Source organism: Epinephelus lanceolatus, chromosome 20 (assembly GCF_041903045.1).
Source record: "Epinephelus lanceolatus isolate andai-2023 chromosome 20, ASM4190304v1, whole genome shotgun sequence".
Taxonomy (NCBI): domain Eukaryota; kingdom Metazoa; phylum Chordata; class Actinopteri; order Perciformes; family Serranidae; genus Epinephelus; species Epinephelus lanceolatus.
The window spans coordinates 39,316,081-39,338,864 of record NC_135753.1 but is presented as its reverse complement, the minus strand read 5'-3'; the positions used below and the strand labels follow the sequence as shown (position 1 = coordinate 39,338,864).

General features: G+C 43.8%; 1 protein-coding gene across 2 annotated transcripts; it reads right to left on the bottom strand.

Annotated features, from left to right (window-relative positions):
- Positions 1-327: 327 nt before the first annotated feature.
- LOC117264309 (actin-related protein 3B-like) lies at positions 328-17,906 on the bottom strand. Of its 2 annotated transcripts, XM_033638185.2 has the most exons (13): positions 17,531-17,901; positions 15,629-15,684; positions 14,811-14,935; positions 14,510-14,620; positions 12,403-12,498; positions 11,605-11,712; positions 11,334-11,477; positions 10,567-10,740; positions 9,193-9,285; positions 8,959-9,084; positions 8,788-8,871; positions 8,170-8,294; positions 328-4,355 (listed from the first exon to the last, which is right to left on the bottom strand). In XM_033638185.2, exons 1-12 carry the CDS (start codon positions 17,752-17,754, stop codon positions 8,199-8,201), a joined length of 1,437 nt encoding a protein of 478 aa, XP_033494076.1. In that variant the 5' UTR covers positions 17,755-17,901; the 3' UTR covers positions 328-4,355; positions 8,170-8,198. The 2 variants fall into 2 exon arrangements, with proteins under 2 accessions (XP_033494076.1, XP_078019034.1); XM_078162908.1 differs by having other exon boundaries at positions 328-8,294; positions 17,531-17,906.
- Between the last annotated feature and the right edge of the window lie 4,878 nt (positions 17,907-22,784).

Sequence of the window (22,784 nt, the reverse complement as noted above, 5' to 3'; positions counted from 1 at the left end):
GCAAGAAAATCTCTAACACACAAAGACCAACGAGGTTTCACCCTCCACACTACAAAAAGATTCCTTCAGTGCCAGGGGCCACTGCCGCTGGACCGTGGGGCCGCTGAGCCTCATGCTCGGACCCTAATGACACCAATAAAAGTGGTTTATGATCTCATAATGAACAACCTGACATGGAGAGTCATGCAAACAGGTCCTGAGCAGGTTCAGTAGATGTACACACAGTTCTTCTATAAAGACGCCTCCTGAGAGCCACTGATGAATTAGTGTTCTCTCCATCAGTATGTTTCATGATCAGAAGTGTGAGAGCAGAGATCAGAGTCGCTGTTGAGGGTGATGAGTGTTTATTAACAGCAGCTCAGCATCAAACCACAGATCATTAACATACACCAACTGTGTTCAGGTTCAGCTCCACCACAAAAATAGGATTTCACTGCAGCTGTGAGGACGTCTTCAAAAAACTAAACATCTGCTGTGTCTTTTCTACACTGGGCTGTCCTCAGCCAGAGGCCCAGGTCCAAACCACAAGGACACCTGTGAACACAGTCATGCATTGTGTGAGTGCTGATGACAGACCTGCAGGGCCGATGGACGTGTTCCAGAGTTAATGTTCATGTGGGTACAAAATGAAGATGAAGGTGTGAACAACATGCAGCCGCCACCAGCTGTGTTTCCGTATTTACATTTTTTGAAGTACCACATTAGCAAAGCTGCGTGGAAACGAGCAGGTTCTGACGGAGCGAACATTTTAGTCACGTGACTGATCAGCTGATTCTTCTCGTGCATTAGAATTATTGCATTTATTTGTCCTCGTCTCTGGACTGAGTGAAACGTGTCCAACACCAGCTGACGTGACAGCAGAATTAAAACAAGTTCCTGAAGACGTCTCTGTGTTCGGTTAGATGGCGACATGTTTTGTTTCTGGTTCATAACCTTCTTCTTCTTCTTCTTCTTCTTCTTCTTCTTCTTCTCTGTTACCTGGCAGATTACAGCCTGAACCACCAACCTTGAACCAAACTACACTTTGCAGCAAGATGAATTTATTGGCTCCTAGCTGGCTGATGGAAACGCACCGAATTCGCATTTCTGTTTCGCAGCATTTCAAAAGTTTGCTTAGAATTCGGCCGACAGTTTAAAGGAAACACGACCACAGGCCCTGCTAGCTGCTGCTGCTGCTGTGGAGGAAAGTGCATCACATTCAGCTCAAAAAAAATAAGTGGAGATGATGTTGCAGGTTGTTGTGGGAGTCGGGTCAGGTAGAGGAAGGGGGCACGCAGAGTGTTAGCTGCCATCTAGTTTCTACTTCATTATTAGTAAAGTGACACTGATACCCGGCCTGTCCTCACTCCCAACTTGTCAAATACCTTCCCTTCATGTGTGATGTCGGCGTCAGATACCGACGCACAGAGGCATGATTTGATTTGCACCAGGCGCATCAGACACGCTGGCACCCTTCTTACACACCGGGCGGCGATGTAACAAACTGCCACCGGCAACTTGTGTGATATAAAGAGCAATAACGTCCATATAGGGTGGACGGATCAAACAAACTCCAGACTTTTCACCTGGGAGTCGCTGTTTGCTTCTCGTGAGAATTTTAACCATAATGTTCTTTTTAAACTGACCACGTTCTCTTGTTGCCTAAACCTCAGGAAAATAAATCTGAGGTGTTTTACCAACGTTGTAACCTAGTTTTAAAGGAAACTGTGTGCATGTAACGAGCGGAAACTGACGCGGCGTCCCTGACCATCCAAAACTGACGCAGGAGGGGACCAGAGTGTTACTTGAGGAGTTGGGATGAGAGCGTGTTGGGTAGTACCCCCTTTTCCACCAACATAGATCTGTTCTACACCGTTCAGAGCATTTTGACCAAAAGTAAACCGGTTCACGACCCAAAAAGTTGGTTCTCATGTCATAATCACAAGATCCTGAGAGACACCATCCTGTAACTACGATCAAACATCTCCAACTTATTTTCCTGTGTTGACTGCATTGGTTTTTCCTTCCTACTTTGCTAAAGGTTAGTTATTTTAGAGTGACTAAATTGATTGATAATTAATAGCTATAACTGATAACTGATTTCTTAATGTGAATGCCTCATTGTTTCAGTGTTCATGCAAATCACAGATGCCTCGTCTTTTCGACGCTCTTCATGGAGGACTGGAGTACAGCACATTCAGATGCTGCACCTGCTCATACAAACATGTAGAAATACATTTAATGAATGTATTACTACACGACAATTACTTTTACATGATTGTACCTGAATGCACCACACTTCAGCTGATGGTGCCACTTGTGGTTTCGACCTGTTCCTGGATCAGTCTGATGCCTCAGTGCTCTCAGCATACAGTATGTACAGTATATATATGAGTGTCTATTAACTTTATCATCTATGTGACCTGTTAGCTCTCCTCTGTGTTCTGATCTCTTTACAAATATAAACTCTCTGAGTGCACAGGTTAATGATACAGGCCATATATCACTGAAACACACACACAGACACACACACACACACACACTTCTTCACAGTTTGTGATTCAGGGTCACAGCCGTCACTAATATGAACAAAAAAGAAACAGAAACTTGTTGAAGGATGAAATTAAATGTCTCGTTATCAGCGGACTATAAAACTCCCTGCAGCTCTCACTGTGTGTTTCCTCCTGTCAGAAAATATCTTTGTCGTTTTGTTTGCACGCCTCTGATGTGATTCATGCTCACAGACGGTCGTGTTTTTAAATCCAGTCCGGTTCATGCTGATGACAGACATCAGCAGCTCCAGACCTCAAACATGTTATCATTCAAATCAAAAGTTCATGTCCCTCAGTATGAAACTACACCTTGTCCCCTCGTGCTGAGTCACAGTCATGTTGAGTCCAGTTTAGGTTCAATAGCAGATTTTGTCCAGATGGTGGCGCTAGAGAAAACATCAGGTCACCTCCGAAACACAGAAACACTCACAGACGTTGTTGAAATATCGGTCAACACCGAGTTATGGACCGATGAGCTCAGAAACATTTTCTCTGTCTCTTAACGCCTCGAGACATCCAGCACGTCATCACATATCACCGCTTTGCCTTTCACGTCTACATATTACGCCCTCGTATCCTCCTGTGTCCTGTTGACGTTCCGGGACGCCGCGACCAACACTGGGACAAGCACATGGTTAGGTTTAGGCAGTGGTGAAGTGGTAGTTGATGAGGCGGCTGTACTGCTAGACGGGCAGGTTACTGCGGAGGAAGTGGGAATATTATCCTACGTATTCTAAGTCCTTTTTGGCTGACAGGTGAGCTTACTGTAAATGGCGAGAAAAAAGGTGGGTATGTATACCCGTTGCCTGGCAACACAATCTTGGTTTGGATCTACCTTCATACAGGAAGTGAGTGGCGGTCTCCAGGGTTTGTTGGATCCATCCACCTCCCCTCCAACCTGCCCTACAGGGACTTTGCAGCTCCTTACATTACGTTGTCACTGGCAGCGTTTCAACCTGACGTTGTCCAGCAGCGTATCATACTGCTGCGACAGGTGCCGTCTGACCGACCGGTGGTGTTTCATAACACCCAAAAGGTTCTATCCAGCCGCATTACAGATGCTGCCCGGTGGCGTTTCATACAGCTGTGAAAGTTGGCGTCGCTGTCTGATGCTGAAATCACTGACAAATCGGCGGTATTTGACGGTTTTGTAATGAGAACGAGCCGAGACATCAGCGCTGAACAGAACTCTGTCGGACGGGCATTTACCACTACAGAATATCAGACAGAACACTGCGATCAGTAGATACGCCTCTGTGAGTTAAACTGAATAAAGTTCCCGTTCACAGACAAAGCAGCAATGATTCATTCGTTTTTGTTAGTTTTGAGACGACATGTCACAATAAATATGAATTCCACAATAACGGTTTTCAGTCAAATTATTTCAGCTTGTAACTGTCTGAAATCTCAGCTGGAGACACGATCTGTAGCCGAGCGCTGGATCATCCAATCATGACGAGAGCTGACGTGCTAACATGCTAACACACTGCTCAACAGCAGGTCTACACATCTCTTCAGACAGAAGACTGACGCAGTGAAGAGGACAAGACGTGAAGAGGAAACAAGACAAAGAGGAAAGAGAGGATCAGAACTCAAACAGGATTCTGTGTTTGGCTTCGATTGACAGATCTGCTGCATTAAAGTAACGTTAAACACAACTTTCTCTCATCATCATTCATCCAGGGGTTCGTACACAGCAGACTAACAGCCCGCTCCTCAACTGATGATAGAAGCTTGGACGGCGTCTTCACTGGAACCAGATTCGTTGTGTATCGATGAGGTGAAGATGAATCCGTCATCCACGCCACTAAACCTGCGTCCAAACTGCAGCAAAACAAATATGGTTTTAGCTCGTCCGTCCAAATCGTTACCATGGAAACTATGACAGAAGGAAAGGTCAGGGGCAGGCGCGATGATGTAACCCATCGTATTTCTGTTGTCTGACCTTTGACTCCTTCCATCAAATTAAAACTTAGTGATGTTGACTGGCGTTTTATTTATCTAAATGTATGCGCTCGTTTTGCCTGTTACTGGTCACCAAACAGATCACGTCTCTGTCCGTCAGCTGAATATAACTCAAGCTGCTGTTTGCTCTCAGCGGCATCATGACACTAAACAGGGCCAGGACCAGACTACAGTCTGTCTGAGAAAGCAACTCGAGGGTTACCGGTAACTTAACTGACAAAGGTCCAGATTTATAGAGGCATATATAATTTGTCAATTAGCGCCACCTCCTGACAACCACAGCAAACATTATGGAAAGAGCCGGCTGACGTCTGAGTGTTTTAAATATCGTATCAACATATGAATCAAGAGTTTGACTGTTGGTTACTTATTTATGATCAAATACATGTGAGGAGAGAGAGGAAGTAAAGCTGCAGCCAACTGACTGGTCACTTTTCAGGTCAATGATCCATAAACACTCTTATTATTATTGTTATTATGGTCTGTATTGTTGTGTTCAAATGATCGGGATTTGTTAGACTGCTCCAGGAAATAACAGCTCTACTGTAACATTAGAACATAATTTATGCTAATGTAGCTCCCCGGAGATTTGAGCTTTGATTACTCTAATTTTGATGATGTAATCTGTGACAGCACGATGGCCGACGGTCTGAGAGGGGACTGACTGTTAGTTTTCTTCAAAATGTTACAGATTATCACCGTCTTAACAAATGAACCCGTTCAGAAGCCGATTACGTTCCAAACACACACACAAAAAAAATGTAACGGTGGATTTCTTCTCTAAATGCATTCATAAACCATTGGCAATTTTTTTTATTAGGAAAGTTAATTATGTGTGATTTCTTCTGTCCACTCCAACGGACGAAGAATCTTAACGCAGGAATCACCTAACAGTAAAATTAATGACAAATGGTCAACGAAAAACATGAGATTATTTGTATTCTACAAGTGGTTAAATAAAATCAATGAATGAAGTGACGCTTTACGACACTTCAGTTTGTGTTGTGTTTTTCATCATGACTCAAAATATCCTCAGTTTCTGAAGTATCTCTACAAATTGTCTGTTGAAACATTGAACACTGGAGAGAAACGGCTGAGGAACAGAGAAGAGACCTTTATGGTTGATAGCGTCTAATATTAATATGTAACTGACAGAGCCCCACAGTTACAGCATGAATTAATATTTCGGCCTATATTTCCATCCACCAGGTGGCAGCAGTAGTTACATTGTTCTAAAACACATTAAACGGAGAAAAGAAGTTCATCTAACAGAGCCATGAGGTGCAGTTTGCCGTCAGTATGTCCCTGTCGGCAGCACGTCTGTCCAACGCTAACAAAAATCATTTGACAAATATTATTAATTAATTATATATTAATATTAATTATTAGTATTAATAACCCTGGACGTGACTGCAAAGATCAAACCTGTCTGCACAGAGAGGTTTGTGTGTCTGGATTTATTCTTTCATACAGACGCTAGGTTCTTCCACGGGGTTTATGAAGAAGTCCAAACGCTGTAACGCTGACATCACTCAGGGTTAGTTTGTTGGTGAAATTTAAGGTGTGCTGATGGATTCACGTCATCAACTCATGCATTGAGTAACATTACAAGTTAACGTTCCACCTTAAAAGTTGCCGGCAGTCGGCCCAGTGAATGAAGTTATTTTTTCTCTTTCATTTTATAGTTGTAGTTTACTGATGTATGAACAGAGGTTACATAAAACCAGAGTGAGCGTCCTCTACTGACCAATCAGACTGCAGGGTTTCTAGCTCCACCTTTTAGTACCAGATCTGTGTGCTAGGTACCCCAACAGAGGGGGGACCAAACATGGGGACGCTAAGGAACGCTTCTGTTGCTACCATCCACAACTTTACACTGTGGGAACGGACAACTGAACTGAACTGAACTGAACTGAATCAACCGTACTGCCCGGTGGAAACAGGGCTAATATCCTATCATGCATTGCGCCAAAGGAACGGACAGACAGTATGGGACAGACACCGAGACCTGCTGTACATGTTTAGCAAGTTTTTCTTTGTCATGTAATAAACTGCCAGTTTAATGTGAAGTCCTCAGTTCACGTAATGATAAAAATAATTCGGCAATACATCGTCTCTCGTGCTTCACAGTTACTGTACAGAGTAGGGCTACTAACACTAGCTAATGTTAGCACGCTGGTCGCTACTAGCTCTGGTTTGTGCCTTAATGGTAAAACAAACTTCAACACAACAAAGGTTAAACAGGAAATGACTGACATCAGTAGGACAGGTTGATATGGCGCTGCTCTCCCTCCTCCTGTCTGTCTGCCAGTGTAAATACGTCTAATGTGAGCAGAGCAGCATCACAACACAAACAGCCACAAAGTAATATTACTTATCAACTTGGGGGAAATACGCTCCCTATTTCATGTTTTTATCACAAATGTGGACGCTTCACCAGCCGTCGCTGATATGACATGTTTAAATTATTAAATCATAATTAACGGCGTTGAGAAAATGACCTGGGTGGTGTCTGAATGTGTTTATCATGTTTCAGGTGAGCTCACTATACAGTCCTCTATGTAGAATTACCTACGTAGTGAGTAGTGAACGAGTGAATGATTGTGGACACAGCCTACAAGTGTGTTCATTTGGGTGGAGTCAGGTGACAGTAATCGTAGATCTAGATATCCTAGAAAACTTATGTCCATTAGAAGGGACAGATCAGATCTGAACGGGTTAAGCTACATCGTGTCTTGATGTTCGGGGGGAAAATGAACCTAAAGCAATCCGAGGAAATATACTTTAACCAATACGACAAATGTTAGCTAGTTAACAGTGAAGTTCCTGATGATTCTGCCAGGTTAAAATGGCAGGTCATAAAGGAGGAGACGATGATCACATTCTTCTCCTGTCGTGACAGAGCCATGATCTGTTTGGAGACCACTAACAAGGAAAACTAACGCGCACATTTAGGTAAAAAACATAAAGTGTGTTTTTCAATCTTGTGGAAGGTGAAACAACAAAGATATGATGGGTTATAATTTGATATGTCATGTCTGCCCCGTTGACTCCAGTAGCACTGACACCAAAGCCTGGCTCCTCGTCACGTCCTTTCCTTCTTTTACAGTTTCCTTGATCGCTATGAGAAAAGAAAATTCAGTAAACTCAACTTGTATCTGTGTTGTGAACATTTCTCTAAAACAACCCACAAAGAAGATCATCTCTGTCATCTTCAGTCGGGCCAACAGCGTAAACTTTCAACAGACACACTCTGAACACGGCTACATTTTTGAGGATGGCTAACAGGCTAGCAGCTAGCTAGACGTCATCTCGAGGTCTGGAGAAGTTCTGCGGTCACCTTCAAGTGTCTCTTCTGGATTTTTTTTTTTCTTTTTGATGAGAAACAAGTTGTCAGTGCCGAAAGTTTAAAACAAAACAACACCACACTGTTTTCTAACTGATTTCAGTTACTACAGACCTCCATGTGCTTGATGAGACTGAGCTAGCCTGCTAACCAGCTCGTAGCATAGCGGGATAAAAACTCAGCGGGGCAAGAGATTAACAGGCTATTGGCTAAGTGGCTGGTGGCTAGCAGATAGCAGGTAAACAGGTCAGCTAACGGGCTAGCTGGCTGGCTATCTAGTGGGAAGCAGGCTGAAAGGCCAACAGGCTAACAACGTAGCAGACTGACAGGCTAGCTGTCTGTAGTTGCCGCTGCCATCAGGACATGATGCCGAACACGGGGTTGTGTCGACAGATGCTGGGGCCGATCTCATCGTAGTCCTTCTTCGAGTGACACACCTGGAAAAACTCCGGCTGGACAGACAAACAAACAAAAAAATAAAGAAATAAAATAAAGTATACCTCACACAAGTGACGTCAGTGCACAACGACCCAGGCTGTTCTCATGAACAGTACATTTTCCTACAAATAATATTGCACGGAAATTCATATCCCACGTATCTTGAAAGGCTGCGATCACATGACTAATGCACTGATGTCAGTAAACAAGGAAGCAGTCCTGAGCGGTCTGTAAGGAGGCAGGTTGGTGCGGTGGATAGGTCACAAAAAGTGTGTCCTCAGGAAACACATGTTCAGAACTGTGTGAACTCTGAGTCATTTTAAGGTACGTCCTCGCCACGTTTCTTTCCCTGAACCTAATAACCACATATATAAAACCACAGTAACTTTACTTGCCGAAAGCTAACCTCCGTCACTTTAAGTTAATTACGTAACTGCATGTTAGGGACGTAACATCATTCATGGGGGTCTAATTCGTAGGATAAGTGGAGGATGTGTGTGCGGTTACCGTGGACGCCAACATGGAGCCTCCGAACCAGACGGCGTAGCGCTGCATGTGATGAGTGACGACTTGAACCTCCATCGGCTTCGGCTGCAGACAAATGAAATGCGTCAACTGTGTGTGTGTGTGTGTGTGTGTGCGTGTGTGTGTGTGTGTGTGTGTTTGTGTCTGTCTGACCTTTATCCGTCCTCCACTGAGTTCTTCGCTGAGTTTCAGTCGGGCGTCCACGACTCTCTTCAGGTCTCTCTGCAGCCGCCGCCCAAAGTCTCTGAACATGGTGGATCCTCCAGAGAGCACAATGTTCTAAAACACACACGAACACACACACACACACACACATACACACTTTTAATTAACACTATGTGCGATTAGTTTGGTGGAAACATACTGAGGTGTGCTCAGGTGAGTTACCTTGTAGAGCGGTCTCCTCACATCAATTGGACAGCTCTGAATGACCTCATCAACGACATCAGAGATGGGTTGCATGAAGTCTGGGTTAGCAAACTGAAAACACACAATAACAATCACTTAATATATTTTTTATTATTCTAATTAATATTTTATAGATTCACCTCTGTCTTCAGACAAAACCTGTTCTTAACTTAAACTTTCTGTTGGTCCTCCTGTTTATCTTTTCTTAATGCTGCATTACGTTCCTTCTGAGCAGGTAGAGGACAGAGTACCTGAGCAGGTAGAGTGCAGAGTACCTGAGCAGGTAGAGTGCAGAGTACCTGAGCAGGTAGAGTACAGAGTACCTGAGCAGGTAGAGTACAGAGTACCTGAGCAGGTAGAGTACAGAGTACCTGAGCAGGTAGAGTACAGAGTACCTGAGCAGGTAGAGTGCAGAGTACCTGAGCAGGTAGAGTACAGAGTACCTGAGCAGGTAGAGGACAGTACCTGAGCAGGTAGAGTGCAGTGTACCTGAGCAGGTAGAGTACAGAGTACCTGAGCAGGTAGAGGACAGAGTACCTGAGCAGGTAGAGTACAGAGTACCTGAGCAGGTAGAGTGCAGAGTACCTGAGCAGGTAGAGTACAGAGTACCTGAGCAGGTAGAGGACAGTACCTGAGCAGGTAGAGTGCAGTGTACCTGAGCAGGTAGAGTACAGAGTACCTGAGCAGGTAGAGGACAGAGTACCTGAGCAGGTAGAGTACAGAGTACCTGAGCAGGTAGAGGACAGAGTACCTGAGCAGGTAGAGTACAGAGTACCTGAGCAGGTAGAGGACAGAGTACCTGAGCAGGTAGAGTGCAGAGTACCTGAGCAGGTAGAGGACAGAGTACCTGAGCAGGTAGAGTGCAGAGTACCTGAGCAGGTAGAGGACAGAGTACCTGAGCAGGTAGAGGACAGAGTACCTGAGCAGGTAGAGTGCAGAGTACCTGAGCAGGTAGAGGACAGAGTACCTGAGCAGGTAGAGGGCAGAGTACCTGAGCAGGTAGAGGACAGAGTACCTGAGCAGGTAGAGTGCAGAGTACCTGAGCAGGTAGAGGACAGAGTACCTGAGCAGGTAGAGTGCAGAGTACCTGAGCAGGTAGAGGACAGAGTACCTGAGCAGGTAGAGTACAGAGTACCTGAGCAGGTAGAGGACAGAGTACCTGAGCAGGTAGAGGACAGAGTACCTGAGCAGGTAGAGTGCAGAGTACCTGAGCAGGTAGAGGACAGTGTACCTGAGCAGGTAGAGCATGATGAGTTAGTCTGAAAACCCCTGAGGCTGACACAGACAGGAAATGTGCCACAAAACAAAACAAAAACAGGAGCTAAAAGAGGCTCAAAAGCTCTGCGAAGTTACCTCGGGGTGGAAGAAGATCTCGGGGCCCAGGAAGCGCTCGTAGCCCACGTCGATATGGAAGGCGGTCTTACTGACAGCATTGATTCCGCGGTACTGTTTGATCCACTTCCCCGGGTCAGTGTCGTACTTTGTGAACTCCTTCACAATGTCTGGACAGATGTAACAGTACCGCTCCTACACACAGAAACACACATGAACAAACAGAGACCTCCGTTTTAAAAAGATCAGCATTTTCTGAGGCCACAGCTCGGTGCTAAATAATGAGTCAGGCTGCGAAAGAGGAGGAGCAGTAGAGGAGCAAAGGATATGGACTACAAGGAGAGCAGGAGCAGAGGAGGAGTGTTGTATACCCTTGTGTAAGGGTTTGTTGGTGTTAAGCAAGTGATCTGAAGGAATGTAAAGGAGAAGGAGAGAAAGAGGAGAACAGGAGGAATAAAAAGAGAGGACTATAGGAGGAGCAGAGAGGATAAAGAGAAGAAGAGGGTGGGGAGTAGAGGAGGGGAAGGAAAGGAAAAGGAGGAGAAGGGAAAAAAGAAGTAAGGGGGTAGAGAATGAGAGGAAAAGAGGAGGGATAAAGAGAAGAAGACAAAGGGTAGGAGGAGTAGTGGAGAGGAAGAGGAGGAAAAGGAGGGGAAGTGGAGGAGGTAGAGTAGAGGAGTAGGAAAAGGATGAAAGGAGAAAGAGGAGTAGGTTGAGAAGGTGAGAAGGGTAGGAGTAGCAGAGGAGTAGTGGAAGGATGGGAGGAAGAGGAGTAGAGGAGGAGGTACCTTGACAGCCTTGGCGGTCTCCAGCGACTGCTCTGGAGGAATCCCCACCTCTCTGTCTCTGAGCAGCTGCTGGATGAAGAAGGTGATGTCCCGCCCTGCGATGGGGATGTGCTTTATACAGCTGCCAATCACGTAGCCCTCAGCCTGTGACAGACAGTCCCACCGACCAATCAGTGAGCAGAGACCCTCAAAACAAAGACCAGTATCTGTGTGTGTGTGTGTGTGTGTGTGTGTGTGTGTTTGTGTGTGTTTGTGTGGCGGTGGGTCTCACCACAGGGATGGCGTGTGTGACTCCGTCTCCGCTGTCAATGACTATGCCGGTCAGAGTTCTCTGTCCGACCTGCCGAGACGTCCAGGACGCCGCCAATGCCAAGACCGCCTGATGGAGGGAGACAACACCACACACTGAGTCTGTCTCTCTACCTGTCTGATTGTCTCACCTGTCTGAGTATCTCACCTGTCTGATTGTCTCACCTGTCTGGGTGTCTCACCTGTCTGATTGTCTCACCTGTCTGAGTGTCTCACCTGTCTGAGTATCTCACCTGTCTGATTGTCTCACCTGTCTGGGTGTCTCACCTGTCTGATTGTCTCACCTGTCTGATTGTCTCACCTGTCTGAGTGTCTCACCTGTCTGAGTATCTCACCTGTCTGAGTGTCTCACCTGTCTGATTGTCTCACCTGTCTGATTGTCTCACCTGTCTGAGTATCTCACCTGTCTGATTAGCTCACCTGTCTGATTGTCTCACCTGTCTGAGTGTCTCACCTGTCTGATTGTCTCACCTGTCTGAGTGTCTCACCTGTCTGATTGTCTCACCTGTCTGAGTGTCTCACCTGTCTGATTGTCTCACCTGTCTGAGTGTCTCACCTGTCTGAGTATCTCACCTGTCTGAGTGTCTCACCTGTCTGATTGTCTCACCTGTCTGAGTGTCTCACCTGTCTGAGTATCTCACCTGTCTGAGTGTCTCACCTGTCTGATTAGCTCACCTGTCTGAGCGTCTCACCTGTCTGATTAGCTCACCTGTCTGAGCGTCTCACCTGTCTGATTGTCTCACCTGTCTGATTGTCTCACCTGCACTGCGATGTAGAGTCCAGGTATGTTGAAAGTTTCGAACATGATCTCTGCCAGGTACTCTCTGTTCTCTGGAGTGTTGAGAGGAGGCTCCGTCTGCACACAGACACGTCACACATTATAACAGTACGGTGCTCAAGGACCTCTACAACCTTTTCAAGAACTCCGTAGTTCCCTCCAGGCAGCTCACAGAGCTTAAGGACCTGGGATTAAACACCTCACTGTGCATGTGGACCCTTGACTTCCTGACAGGCAGACCTCAGGTGGTGAGAGTGGTCAAACACACCTCTTCCATCCTCATCCTTAACACTGGAGCACCCCAGGGCTGCATTCTGGGTCCCCTGCTGTACTTCCTGTACACACATGACTGTGCAGCCACTTCAGACTCCAACACCATCTTTAAGTTTGCTGACGACACAGCTGTGGTGGGCCTGATCACAGATAGCAATGAAACCCCTAACCTGAGCTGCTGGTGTCAGGACAACAACCTCCTACTGAACATCAGCAAAACTAAAGAGATGATGTTGGACTTTGGGAGGAAGCAGCCAAGGACTGACGCTCCCCTTAATATCAACGGGTCCTCGGTGGAGACGGTGGAAAGCTTCAAATACCTTGGTGTCAGTCTCAGCCTGACCTGAAACTGTTTTACCTGAGACACCTGAGGACAACATGGGAAATTTAAACATGGGAAAAACCTGCAAAAAATAGGCTATAGACTCTTCTCCCATTGCCAACAGAAAAATATAACTCTCATAACTCCTTAATCATTACAGAATATAGCAGCTTTCACCACAGTTCATTTTAGGAGGACCACTGCAAGGAAATGTGTTCTTTGTTGAGATCATCAAACGAATGATGGATCATAAACACTTGTTTCTGGCTGCCAGCTTTAGCTTGCTGAAAAGCTGTTGGTTTCCACTTTAAAATGTTGATTAAAACATTGCCGTCTGTTTATACTTTGACTTGGATAAGTCTGCCCGTCCAGAGGACAGGGACATGACAACCAGGGGGAGGGCGGGAGGATGGTGGGGTCTGTTGACTCTCCTCCAGTGTCCACACACCCCTGGATGCCCGACCCTCTGGACGGGCAGACTTGCTCCTCACTACCATCCATTCTACCATTAACCCTCAACAAAGTATCAACTGACGCTGACATTTTGAAGTGGAAATAGCCAACTTTTCAGCTAACCTAGCTAGCGTGATAGCTATGCTAGTAACACTAGCACCTATTGTCGGTTAGTTTTCCAATAATTTAAATAAAGACCATGTTTTCTCACAGTGTTCTTTCTAAAATGAGCAGTGGTTGAAGTCAGTATATTCTGTTATGATCGAGGAGTTGATGCTAGCTAGCCCTAACAAGGCTAGCTAGCTGAAATGTTGATTGCTCTCACTACGGTGAAGTGATTGGCTGAATTAAAACCTGATAAGTGTTTGACTGACATAGGATTGTGAGCCTCTGACTGGCCACATTAAAAAATGACTGACAGATACCCCGCCCTCTTGAACTTGCACATGCGCACGTGTCAAACAGTGGCTCTCCAGCTCTGTAGGTGGAGGATGTTGGATCTACATCCAGGCAGGTGTTAAGATATCATATCTAACCTTTATGGAAGATGTTACAGTCCGAGCCTTCAGGACAGAGCACAGCAGAGACCAACATGTTTGAACATGTTTGTAGAGCGTGATGAACTGCTGATCAGCTGTTTCTGTCTGCCTTCACATTCAGACGCTCACTGATGGTCCGACAACGGTGTCTGACAACTTCATTCTTTCTCACGACGCTCCTTTGGGCAAACGGATTTCCTTGTATAGACAAATGGGGGTGTGGCGGTATGCTGATGTAGACATCGGGCACGCACCTGTTAATTTAGAATGTTTCGGATTCACCAACATGGTGGTGACAACAAAATAAGTCGGTGTGCAAGTGTCACGAATCCTACGGCGAGTCTTCAGGCCCAGTGTCCTTTGACATTAGAGGACGTCCCACCTTAGTCTTTTCAAAGTCTTCTGGAGTGTGGCAGGCATTAACCTCAGAGGCTCGGTGTTTAATACAGTGCAGGTAACCATAGCAACAGCAGTGGTGTAAAGCAGCACAGTGTTCACCCACCATGAGGAAGCTGTGGTCTTCAGGTTCAGCTCGAAGGTATTTGAAGATGACCTGCTCCATAAACTTCTCCATCAGATCCCAGTCCTCCACCATCCCATGACGGATGGGCCACTACACACACACACACACACACACACACACACACAGAGGCAGAATGACATGATAATAACATGATAATTATAATTCTTTTCAAATCAACAGAACAGCAGTGATGGAGGGCAACACATCTATTTGCTTTAAAGTGTGTTCAGTCAGGATGTAGAGCAGCTAATACTTCTCCTCCACCTCCTCCTCCTCTTACCTTGGTTGCATAGTTGGGTTTGTCAACGGCTTCGTCTCCAATGTAGAAGTCCAGGTCGTCAACTCCTCGCACGAGTCTCCTCTGAGCCTGCTCTCCCACGCTGGCCGACTCCTTGATGGCGATACCTGATCCAGACCAGATTCAGAGCAGGTACAAGTACAGACACACAGAAACTGCTCGGCCCTATGTTCCCTCAACCATATATCCTCTCATCCCATGTTCGCTAACCTATGTTCCCTCATTTCTATGTTCCTTCAACCCTACATTCCGTCACCTTATATTTTCTTAACCCAATGGTCCCTCAACCCTTATGTTCCCACAACTCTATGTTCCCACAACGTTATGTTCCCACAACTCTATGTTCCCACAACTCTATGTTCCCACAATGTTATGTTCCCACAACTCTATGTTCCCACAACTCTGTTCCCACAACTCTATGTTCCCACAACGTTATGTTCCCACAACTCTATGTTCCCACAACTCTATGTTCCCACAACGTTATGTTCCCACAACTCTATGTTCCCACAACGCTATGTTCCCACAACGCTATGTTCCCACAACGCTGTGTTCCCACAACGCTATGTTCCCACAACGTTATGTTCCCACAACTCTATGTTCCCACAACTCTATGTTCCCACAACGCTGTGTTCCCACAACGCTATGTTCCCACAACTCTATGTTCCCACAACTCTATGTTCCCACAACTCTATGTTCCCACAACGCTATGTTCCCTTGCTGAAATGCTCCCTCAGTCCTATATTTTGTGCACAGAGACCAAAGATGTTTAGAGACGTGTGGAGGTTTCAGAGTGAGCTTACAGGAGGGCATGATGAACTGGGGCTCAGTGTTTCCAGCATAGCCGATCTTTGTGTACCTGCAGACAGACAGACAGACAGGCAGACAGGCAGACAGGCAGGACAGTGCAGGACTCATCAGAACAGCCTCAACAGACCAGAATGCATTGAGGCAACCAGACGGATGACGAGTGTTAATTCAGTAGTGACAAAACACAGTTAACACTGAAGGTCTCAGTGAGCTCTTACAGCTTCTGTCCTTTAACAGCAGCTCCTGGATCAGACATAAACATCAGTATAACTCAGACATAAACATCAGTATAACTCAGACATAAACATCAGTATAACTCAGATACCTGGTGTATTATTTGTCTCTCTCAGATGAGCTGGTGTGTTTCTCTCTTCATCCATGAAACAAACCCTTCAGACTAAAGAAAATCTCTTTGTAAAGACGACTTCCTGTCATCTGAAAACATCACAGATCATTCACACACACAGAGCAGCAGGAGCTGGGAGTGTGTATCGTGGACGTCCTGAACGTCTCACGTCACCTCCAGGTGCGTCCTCTTTGTCCTCGCAGGGTGAATTTAATTTCAGGATTTTATGAACTGAGGACTTGAGGTGAACTCAGAGGGTTTGGTGTCACTGGTGATGTGGATGCAGCTCCTGCTCTAAATCCTCCAGCTGTCCTACATTCACACATTCAGACCAGAATAGACTGATCCCAGATCAGTGTGCTGCTGATGCTGTCAATCAAACACAGCTCAGGAACACTGACAGGAAACATGCTTTGACGTTTTAACTCTTTCCTATTCATGTCTATAAAGCCTTCAGTAACCCCCTCTTTATATTTATCATGTACAATCAGTGTATGAACATGTACGAACTGATTTATGACCACTATAATGTCAGCTGATCAAAGGGTGTATTAATATATCTGTTAGCAACTTCAAGTGTGGCATAAATCAGTAAAACGCAGCTGTAAATCACCTGACCCAGCCGGAAGAAACAAGTCTGGCCACATCCAGTTACCTGAATCAGTTCAGACTCGGGATGAATAATGCCCCAGAATTGGGCCAAATGAAGTCCTGTCTCAGGCGGGACTGGCCCGTGTCGACAGCACCCAATCAGGCCCAGATATGGCAACCATCAACGGGCCGGAACAAGATTTGGTGCTGGCTAACCAATTCATCTGGGCGCCATGTCTCAGCCGGGACTGGCCCGTGTCTGTAAAAGCTAAAGCTGGCTCATATGTGGCACCATGGAGTCCGCCCCACGGTTACCTGGGATACCACGTTAGAACAAACACTGACCAACACACGTCCTCATGTGTATTTATAACGACGTTATAGTGTGTTATTAATCATTAATTACATGTTTATGTTCAGATATTTTGAGTAAAAACAGATTTTAAGTAAAATTTGAAACATGAAAGTGATTTATGTCCAACAGGCTGAACTCAACTCATCATTGATTTATTAATATGAAAGTGATATTTTAATTTCTTCTTTTTAATTCAGTCAGTCATTCATTCATCCGCTGATTATTTCACATCAATAACCTTGAACTGATCAATTCTTTTTCTTTCCACCTCTTATCTGCAGCATTATTCTCATTATTATTATTTTATCTCTTTCATCTGTTTATTAATGATGTGATTTTATTGGTCTCCTGAGATGTTTTCATCCTGGACGAGGAAACATTTACCAGCTTTTATTTTGACCGTCTCTCTCTCACCTCCGCCTGTATTGTGTGTGAACACCAACCATAACAACACACACACACTTCATACATGATGATGTTCACAAACACACATGTCGCTACATATGACGTCACAGACTTTACAGCGTGTGCATCCATGCGTTTGTGTGCGTGTGTGTGTGTGTGTGTGTCTGTGTGTGTGTGTGTGTATGTGTTTGCGCTCACCCGGTCCCGCAGTCTATCACGCACGGGGGGAGCTGCAGGGACATGATGTGGTTGTGCTCCGGCTCGGTCCGGCCCGCAGAGCGGCCGCTGGTCGGTGGTTCAGACCGGATCGGTGCAGACCGGAGAGCGCGAGGCGGAGTTGGATGTGTCTGTCTCTGTAATGTCTCCGTGTCTGTCTCTGTAGTTCCGGGTCGGAGGGAAAGATGGAGAAAATAGAAACACATCTGACACGGCCCCGGTAACCGGAGAGAAGTGTGTGTGTGTGTGTGTGTGTGTGTGTGTGTGTGTGTGTGTGTTTATGCTGCGTTCACGTGATGTCAGCTGCGCCGTAAATACCTCTGCCTGGTAAAAAAAAAAAAAAAAAAAAAAAACACAGCTCACCTCCGCCCCCCTGTGGTGACTGCATGTGATAACAACAATAATAAAAATAATAAATAAATAATATAATAATAAATAGAAAGAAAATATTAGTACCACTGCTGCTGTTACTGCTACTAATAATAATGATGTAATTCTCATATATTTTTATACTATAATATACATATATGTATGTATATATATACATATATATATATATATATGTATATATATATATATATATGTATGTATATACATATATATGTATATACATACATATATATGTATATATATATATATATATATATATATATATATATGTATATACACATATACACAAAGTGGTCTGACCAGCCCATCATGGACGTCGTGTCCTCCAGGACCATCCAGACTGTTACCAGCTCAAAGGTCAAAGCATCTGTGATGGGATGGAGAGGTGCATCATGGGTAACTTAACATCTGTGAAGGCTCCATGAATGCTGAAAGGTACACACAAGTTTTGGAGCAACATATACTGCCATCCAGACGACGTCTTTTTCAGGGACGTCCCGTCTTCTTCCAGCGAGACAATGAGACACATTGTGACGTGTCCCAACAGCGTGTCTCCGTAGTGACAGAGTGCAGGTACCAGACTGACCTGCCTGCAGTCCACACCTGTCTCCCACTGAACATGTGTGGGACATGATGAAGCGTCGACCCCGGAGAGGTGCATCATGGGACTGTTGAGACACTGAAGTGGGACACACTTCAATAGATAGTGTCCTCAGTTCCCAAACACTGACTGAGTGTTAAAAGGTGACATCACACAGAGGGAAACATGCTGCTGTCCAAGCTTTGTTGGGACATGTTGCAGCTTCAAATTCAGAATGAGTGTATATTTATAAAGAACAACAAAGCTGATCAGTTTGAACAGTGAATGTCTCGTCTGGACTGTAGTCAGGTGAATAGAGGCTGAAAAAGGTTTACAAATCTTTGCACTGAGTCAGAGTTGTAGCATTAATATTGATCCCAGGCTACTGCTGATAATTATAATTATAATGATAATTCCTCTCTGACATGAGGTGGAGTAAAAATATAAAGCACAGTTAGGGTTCATAGTTTAGACTTCAGTGCAGCACACAGGTAAATGTAGTAAGTTACTGTCCGTCACTGCTGTGGTAATGTCCACTGAAAGGGTTAAATACAGAGGCTGTACCATGTGCAGGATAAATGTAGAGTACCTGTGGTCAGTGTGGGATGTTCTCTACATGATTCACCTGATGTGATGAAACATGAGCCACACTGACGGAGGATTTAATGTCCTGTGTGACTGCACAGGGAGTCCAGCAGGGGGCAGCACACACAACACAGACTGCTGCTTCACATCTTCCAAACTAACTTTATTCAACAAACAGACAGATGCAGAGACCGAACTCAGATCCTCTCAATGAAAACAAACAAACAAACAAACAAACATAGAGGAGTACTATATTACATATTAACTACCATTATTAATACCACTACCACTTCAGGTACTACTACTATTATCAATACCACTACCACTTCAGGTACTACTACCATTATTAATACCACTACCACTTCAGGTACTACTACCATTATTAATACCACTACCACTTCAGGTACTACTACTATTATTAATACCACTACCACTTCAGGTACTACTACTATTATTAATACCACTACCACTTCAGGTACTACTACTATTATTAATACCACTACCACTTCAGGTACTACTACCATTATTAATACCACTACCACTTCAGGTACTACTACTATTATTAATACCACTACCACTTCAGGTACTACTACTATTATTAATACCACTACCACTTCAGGTACTACTACCATTATTAATACCACTACCACTTCAAGTACTACTACTATTATCAATACCACTACCACTTCAAGTACTACACCATTATCAATACCACTACCACTTCAAGTACTACTTCTATTATCAATACCACTACCACTTCAAGTACTACACCATTATCAATACCACTACCACTTCAAGTACTACTACCATTATCAATACCACTACCACTTCAAGTACTACTGCTATTATTAATACCACTACCACTTCAAGTACTACTTCTATTATCAATACCACTACCACTTCAAGTACTACACCATTATCAATACCACTACCACTTCAAGTACTACTACCATTATCAATACCACTACCACTTCAAGTACTACTACTATTATTAATACCACTACCACTTCAAGTACTACTTCTATTATCAATACCACTACCACTTCAAGTACTACACCATTATCAATACCACTACCACTTCAAGTACTACTACCATTATCAATACCACTACCACTTCAAGTACTACTACTATTATCAATACCACTACCACTTCAAGTACTACTACTATTATTAATACCACTACCACTTCAAGTACTACACCATTATCAATACCACTACCACTTCAAGTACTACTTCTATTATCAATACCACTACCACTTCAAGTACTACTACTATTATTAATACCACTACCACTTCAAGTACTACACCATTATCAATACCACTACCACTTCAAGTACTACTACCATTATCAATACCACTACCACTTCAAGTACTACTACTATTATTAATACCACTACCACTTCAGGTACTACTACCATTATCAATACCACTACCACTTCAGGTACTACTACTATTATCAATACCACTACCACTTCAGGTACTACTACCATTATTAATACCACTACCACTTCAGGTACTACTACTATTATTAATACCACTACCACTTCAAGTACTACTACTATTATCAATACCACTACCACTTCAGGTACTACTACTATTATCAATACCACTACCACTTCAGGTACTACTACTATTATCAATACCACTACCACTTCAGGTACTACTACTATTATCAATACCACTACCACTTCAGGTACTACTACCATTATTAATACCACTACCACTTCAGGTACTACTACTATTATTAATACCACTACCACTTCAAGTACTACTACTATTATCATTACCACTACCACTTCAAGTACTACACCATTATCAATACCACTACCACTTCAAGTACTACTTCTATTATCAATACCACTACCACTTCAAGTACTACACCATTATCAATACCACTACCACTTCAAGTACTACTACCATTATCAATACCACTACCACTTCAGGTACTACTACTATTATCAATACCACTACCACTTCAAGTACTACACCATTATCAATACCACTACCACTTCAAGTACTACTTCTATTATCAATACCACTACCACTTCAAGTACTACACCATTATCAATACCACTACCACTTCAAGTACTACTACCATTATCAATACCACTACCACTTCAGGTACTACTACTATTATTAATACCACTACCACTTCAGGTACTACTACCATTATCAATACCACTACCACTTCAAGTACTACTACTATTATCAATACCACTACCACTTCAAGTACTACACCATTATCAATACCACTACCACTTCAAGTACTACTTCTATTATCAATACCACTACCACTTCAAGTACTACTACTATTATCAATACCACTACCACTTCAGGTACTACTACCATTATCAATACCACTACCACTTCAGGTACTACTACTATTATCAATACCACTACCACTTCAAGTACTACACCATTATCAATACCACTACCACTTCAAGTACTACTACCATTATCAATACCACTACCACTTCAGGTACTACTACTATTATTAATACCACTACCACTTCAGGTACTACTACCATTATCAATACCACTACCACTTCAAGTACTACTACTATTATCAATACCACTACCACTTCAAGTACTACACCATTATCAATACCACTACCACTTCAAGTACTACTTCTATTATCAATACCACTACCACTTCAAGTACTACTTCTATTATCAATACCACTACCACTTCAAGTACTACTTCTATTATCAATACCACTACCACTTCAAGTACTACACCATTATCAATACCACTACCACTTCAAGTACTACTTCTATTATCAATACCACTACCACTTCAAGTACTACTACCATTATCAATACCACTACCACTTCAGGTACTACTACTATTATTAATACCACTACCACTTCAAGTACTACTACTATTATCAATACCACTACCACTTCAGGTACTACTACCATTATCAATACCACTACCACTTCAAGTACTACTACTATTATCAATACCACTACCACTTCAAGTACTACTACTATTATCAATACCACTACCACTTCAGGTACTACTACTATTATCAATACCACTACCACTTCAGGTACTACTACTATTATTAATACCACTACCACTTCAAGTACTACTACTATTATCAATACCACTACCACTTCAGGTACTACTACTATTATCAATACCACTACCACTTCAAGTACTACACCATTATCAATACCACTACCACTTCAAGTACTACTACCATTATCAATACCACTACCACTTCAGGTACTACTACTATTATTAATACCACTACCACTTCAGGTACTACTACCATTATCAATACCACTACCACTTCAAGTACTACTACTATTAAAGCTATACCTGTACCACATGTATGAGCACGCTAATATTAGTAGCATCACTATCACAACTACTACTGATTCTACCACTTCCACTACTATTACATGTGCTATTACCACTGATAAAAATAATACAACAACTAATATTACTAGTACTAACACTAACCTCTACAGGTATCACTACTATAAATATTATGTGTAGCCCTTCTGTAGCAGTATTTGTACTTGAAGTACTAGGGTACTGCTAATACTGACAGCACCACCGACTGATGCTACAGGTACCTATGAGCACCGTGCGCTGCTGCACACAGGTGCAGTGAGGACCCACTCATCCACACCCTGCAGTTAAAGCATGAATGAGAGTGACGCAGGAGG